The following is a 5,734-nucleotide window of genomic DNA, read 5'->3' on the forward strand; positions in this document are numbered from 1 at the left end:
AGGACTATTTATCAAAGGGAATTCACAGTAAAGAGGAATATATACGAGTAAAAACACTACTTAGATTACAGGCATATTAGAAATTTTATGTCAGGTCAAATTCATCAGCAGAGAGGCTCAATATTCTAATGGGATAAGTTCAAGAGTAGAGTAAATAAAGAGTAGTTCCTCGCCCTAGCTGGTTTGGCTCAGTGGATAAAGCTCTGGCCTGTGGACTAAAGGGTCCCGGGTTCTATTCTGGTCAAGGGCATGTGCTTAGGTTGCTACCTGGGTTACAGGCTCGATCCCTGGCCCTAGTCAGGATGTGTGTCACTCTCACATTGATATTTTTCTCTTTGTATCTCTCCTCCTTCCTTCCACTCTCTAAAAATCAATGGAAAAATATCCTGGTGTGAGGATTAACAGAAGAAAAGAAAAAGCAGGAAAAAAAGTTTCCCAAGTTATGCCAACTTCAAAGAATTGTCCAGACATTTGTTATATCAAGACAGTTGGTGAAGCTGGCATCTTCTACACAGGAGGCATCGGTAAAAGACTGTTAAAGTAAAGCACATTTCACCAGTGTCCCGAAGAGTTCTGGGATAATGGAGACAAAAATGAGAGAACTGAACAATAATTATATTGGAAGAGTCTTGATCAGATTTCAAAGCTCATGAAATATGCATGTGTATGTGTATGCGTACGTATGGTTACATACGCATATTCCAAATTTTAGGAAAACTTGGAATAAGGCAGGGCAAGTATTTGTCCTCTCTTTTTTCACAGGAAGGCTGAATTTCAAAGAGGGTAAGTCACTTGCCCAAGGAAAGTACAAATTGTGCAGTTCTCAGTCTTGGTAGGAATCAAACTTTTTAAAGGACATTTATTTGTTTTATTCCCCAAATGCAGGCACTTTGGTCCAATGTGATAAGTTTCTGAACAACAGGTAGATCTGGGAGAGGCCTGGACATCACAGATTTACAAAGATTCATGGGGGATGAAAGGCAGTTGGAGGTAACAGGATGGAGCAGAAACAAGGAATTGAGTTCAGCTCACTAATCTTCTCAACATGGCACGTCTTTTCTTCCCTCTGCAGATTAAACCTGCGTCAACTGCACCTTACCTTCTTCAGCTATTACTGTGGTGATGAATAATAGTGTGATTGAGTTCATTTTGTTTGGGTTGACACAGGATGCAGGAAAGCAGAAAGCAATATTTGGGGTCTTCCTGATTCTTTACCTTGCGACACTGATGGGGAACTTTCTCATTGTAGTGACCATTAAAACAAGCAGGACCCTTGACAGTCCCATGTACTTCTTCCTGTTCTATCTGTCCTTTGCTGATGCCTGCCTCTCCACAACCACAGCTCCCAGATTGATTGTGAACGCCCTTTCTCAGAAGAAGACCATCTCCTACAATGAGTGCATGACTCAGGTCTTTGCAGCCCATTTCTTTGGCTGCATGGAGATCTCTGTGCTCCTCCTCATGGCCTTTGATCGCTATGTTGCCATTTGTAAGCCTTTGCAGTACACAACCATCATGAGCCAGCGAGTCTGTGGTGTGCTGGTGATTCTGGCTTGGGTGGGATCTTGTATCCACTCTTCAGCACAGATAGTACTAGCTTTGCACTTGCCTTTCTGTGGCCCCAATGTGATTGACCACTATTTCTGTGACTTGCAGCCCTTGTTGAAACTTGCCTGCATGGACACTTACGTGATAAATTTGCTAGTTGTTTCTAATAGTGGGGCCATTTGCATGGTGAGTTTTATAATCCTGCTTATCTCCTATGGTGTCATCTTGTACTCTCTGAGAAACCACAGTGCAGAAGGAAGGCAAAAAGCCCTTTCCACATGCACCTCCCACTTTATTGTGGTTGTCATATTTTTTGGCCCGTGTATATTCATATACACACGCCCACCGACCACATTTCCAATAGACAAGATGGTGGCTGTGTTTTATACAATTGGGACACCCTTGCTCAACCCTCTGATCTATTCATTGAGGAATGCAGAAGTGAAAAATGCCATGAAAAAATTATGGTGTAGCAAAGGATGACACCAGTTGATAAATGATGTATGGGGATTCTAATGTTTACTGCCTGAACAGCTTACTCTTGTTTCATGGATAGGAAAGGCAAAATATTCTTGTTGGGAAATAAACAATTAAGAAATCTGAGAAAATTGAATTAGAATATGATTACTACTTAAAGCCCATAATTATTTTGAACAATCTATGCTGATCCTTACTTGAATTCTATCAACATCTGTCCATACTCAGTAGGTAATTTGGTTTGGTATACAAATTTTTCTTCAGAAAGAAAAGTACTGACTAATGACATAGTAAGTCTCTGTGTGTATGCACCATTTTTTTTTATAGGTTTCATTCTTGCTCTAATGAATGTCTGGACACTTGCAGAGTCAAGATTTCTGTCTTGACAACCTGAAGATTAGAGGACATGTCTGAGAAAATGCTGCTCTGGGAATCTGTGCCTGAGCCTACTTCCCTGGGGGCATCTACATTGGTGAACCCTCTAACTCCAATGAAAGCTAGAAACATCAGTGAGAACCTAGAATGTCCCTGGAAAATCTCTCAAAATTAATTTTGTGAGTGGTGAGCAAGGGAGGAATGTTATATTTGGATGAGATAGGCAATACCAGCCAGTCAGTTGCTCCTTGGGGTCTTCACACTGCTCTTCACAAAGGAGAGAAAGAGACAGTAAGAGAGTTTGGCAGCAGAAAAAGCGCGGAAGGGAGGACAGAGAGCAATGCATGATGAAGAGAGAGAAAAGAAGAAAGGAAAGTGGAGATTTTGTTCAGATGGGAGAGAAGGAGCTTTATCTTCCTTCCTTCTTGAGCGTCATTTTTTGAGTATGTGAACATTTGAAGGAAAAATGAAATCTCAAGATATTCTTCTATCATTGATTTTCCTGGGCTATTAAGTTTATTTGGGTACCAGGAAAGACAGGAATGAAACTTTTTTCTTCTTCTATCTCAAAACTGAAAAATCAGATTTTTTGGAAGAATCTGGGATCAAAGTCAGGTCTACTATTTCCTGACTCTGGTCTTTTATATAAGAATGTTTTCAAATGTGTATTTTCACCCTAGTCAGTTTGGCTCAGTGGATAGAGCATCAGCCTGCCAACTGAAGGGTCCCGGGTTCAATACTGGTCAAGAGCACATACCCAGGTTGCAGGCTCAATCCTAGTAGGGGGTGTGCAGGAGGCAGCTGATCAATGATTCTCTATCATCAATGATTTTCTCTCATCATTGATGTTTCTATCTCTCTCTCCCTCTTCCTTCCTCTCTGAAATCAATAAATATATATTAAAAAAGATATAAAATTAATTGAAATAAAAATAAAATGTGTGCTTTCATTTTTGAGGAGAACATAATCTATATGTATAATTCACACACCACCACCACCACTATCACCTCCACCTCCAAATCAAGTACTGCCATGCCATTTCAGCACTCAAGTTTATAATTACCATTAAATTGGCACCAGAAAGTATTATTTTTAGTCATATGGGCTAATGAGAAAGGAACACAATGAACTCACAAGTTTGTAAAACATTTCCATCAATTGAGGACATAATGTTAGGTTCACCAAAGTTTCCCAATAGTTCTGGTTTAGACAAGCGGTTGCAGAATAAAAATTTGAGTCCCAGATGGGACATTTGTCAGAGCTCTCAATACCATATTCACAAGTGGCAATTTAATTTCATACTTCGAGTGAACAATTTTCCTAATTTTATGTCTTACAGTTCTGTTTTGAAAACATTTGAATCTGTTTGTATGAATATTATATTTAAGTGCAATTGGTTCTTAAATAACCAAGACATACTCAAAATAAAACTTTAATTTTTATCTCTCATTATTCCTTCAAATTTATTATGGTGTAAGGAAATATTTATCGGTGCCTAAGTGAAAACTCAGAAAGCTTCAGAAATTTTCTTCTCATTATTAGGTAATATAGAGCCCAGATTCCCTTAGATTTTAGATATGGGCTCAATTAGAGGAGGTGGGAGAAGCAGTCAGGGACATTAAGATCTTACTTGACCAGGTATCTTAACAAGTGGCTTACTGTTACTGGGCTGCCTGGCAAATGTTGAAAGCTTTTTATTCCCCTTCCTTTTAGCGACTTTTTGTAGGTCTTTTAATCCTAGTACCATTGACATAGGAGGAAAATGTCTGTTATGATTTCTGTTGACTTCTTGCTTAGTTCTTAGAAAGCCAGTGGTTATCTTCAAAATACTGTACTTGGAATTTCAAGTGGCCATATTGGGCCGGTTCCTAGAAGACCTCCTATGGCTCCTCTATAGCATTCCACAGGGAAAGGATCATGTATCTCTGCCCTAGGAATGCTATTAATGTAGAAACACTGCTGATGTAGGCTGAAATCCACTAGCCACCCTCACCTGAATCCACCTGTAAGTCAGCCAGTCTCTCTTCCTGCCTAGAGTTTCAGTCCCTTGGGCTGAGCAATATGGAGGAACATGCTAGGTTCTCAGAATAGCACTCTGAAATCTCCCTTCATCACACACACACACACACACACACACACACACACACACACACACACACACTTTGGGGTGATTTCCCCTAAGCTATTCTCAAAACCACTCTCCCACTTTACACTCTGACCTGGTTTATATCCTTTGTAGGATACTTATGTTTATCATTTCCTTTGGTTTGGAGAGAGGCACACATGATTTGGACACACTTTGTAACTTCACAGCTATTGTGTTTAGTCAAAATTTTAGCTTTGAGAGCCTGTTATATAAGAAATGTTAATTCATAAATAATTTGTGTTGATGCTGGACTTTAAGATTATTATTATTTAGAAAGGGATTGTATATTCTCATTTGAGAAACATTTGTTTCTACTCATATAAAAGACACATTTCATGGGAGGGTGGGAGTGTGGTGGAGGGGGGTCAATAGGGGGAAAAGGGAGACATCTGTAATATTTTCAGCAATAAAGATAAATAAAAAATAAAAGTTGAAATAAAAAAAAGACACATTGATGAACAAAGGTTTTTTCATTTTAACCTTACCTTGTGAACAGAGAAAACTTCAAAGCCTCCTAGGGAGGACATGACTGTCAGATGATGAAAAGAAGTTAGGAATCTTATATTCTTACTAGGGGCCCAGTGCATGAATTTGTGCACCTTGAAAGGAACTGTGGGCCATGAAGCTGTGGTGGGCACAGGGGTGGGTTTTGGCCCATCCTCTGCGCTCCCAGCCCCCTCTCTGCCCACTGCTGCCACTCCCACATTCTGATGGTGCCAGTCCCACTTGCACCCGCTGATGGCACGGAACGATTGGAGCTGGCGCCAGCAGCGGATGCTAGTGGGACTTGTGCCATCAGTGGGTGCAAGTGGTGACTGCTGCCCTGATTGCCCTCCATGAGCAGGGGGAAGTGGAGGAGCCCTCAGGGGAGATCGTGGCCGGCAGCCGCAGCTTGCACCCGCTGATGGCGCCCAGCTATCAGGACTGGCGCTGGGTGCCAGCAGTGGGTGTGAGAGGTGGCTCCCGCGCTGGCTGTGGGTGTGAGCGGTGGCTCTGGTGATGGCAGTGGGTGTGAGTGGGGCTGGTGCCGGCAACAGGTGTGAGAACTGGGGGAGGGGGAACCATGGCGTGTGGGAGCAAAGAATTTTCAGTAATCACCAGAGGCTCGCCCCAATGACAGCAACTAGTGCCCCACCTTGGTTTGGTGTCCCCCACTCACCTGCTCCACCCTGCCACCCAGGCCAATGC

At 41.8% G+C, this 5,734-nt stretch overlaps 1 protein-coding gene across 1 annotated transcript; it reads left to right on the forward strand.

Moving 5' to 3' along the window:
• The first annotated feature begins 966 nt into the window (after positions 1–966).
• Positions 967–2,031, forward strand: LOC102773282 (olfactory receptor 4C11-like). The gene is made up of 2 exons (XM_006772345.1): positions 967–983; positions 1,134–2,031. Exons 1-2 carry the CDS (start codon positions 967–969, stop codon positions 2,029–2,031), a joined length of 915 nt encoding a protein of 304 aa, XP_006772408.1.
• Positions 2,032–5,734: the final 3,703 nt, after the last annotated feature.

The sequence above is a fragment of the Myotis davidii genome, unplaced genomic scaffold, assembly GCF_000327345.1.
Source record: "Myotis davidii unplaced genomic scaffold, ASM32734v1 scaffold265, whole genome shotgun sequence".
NCBI classification, from domain to species: domain Eukaryota; kingdom Metazoa; phylum Chordata; class Mammalia; order Chiroptera; family Vespertilionidae; genus Myotis; species Myotis davidii.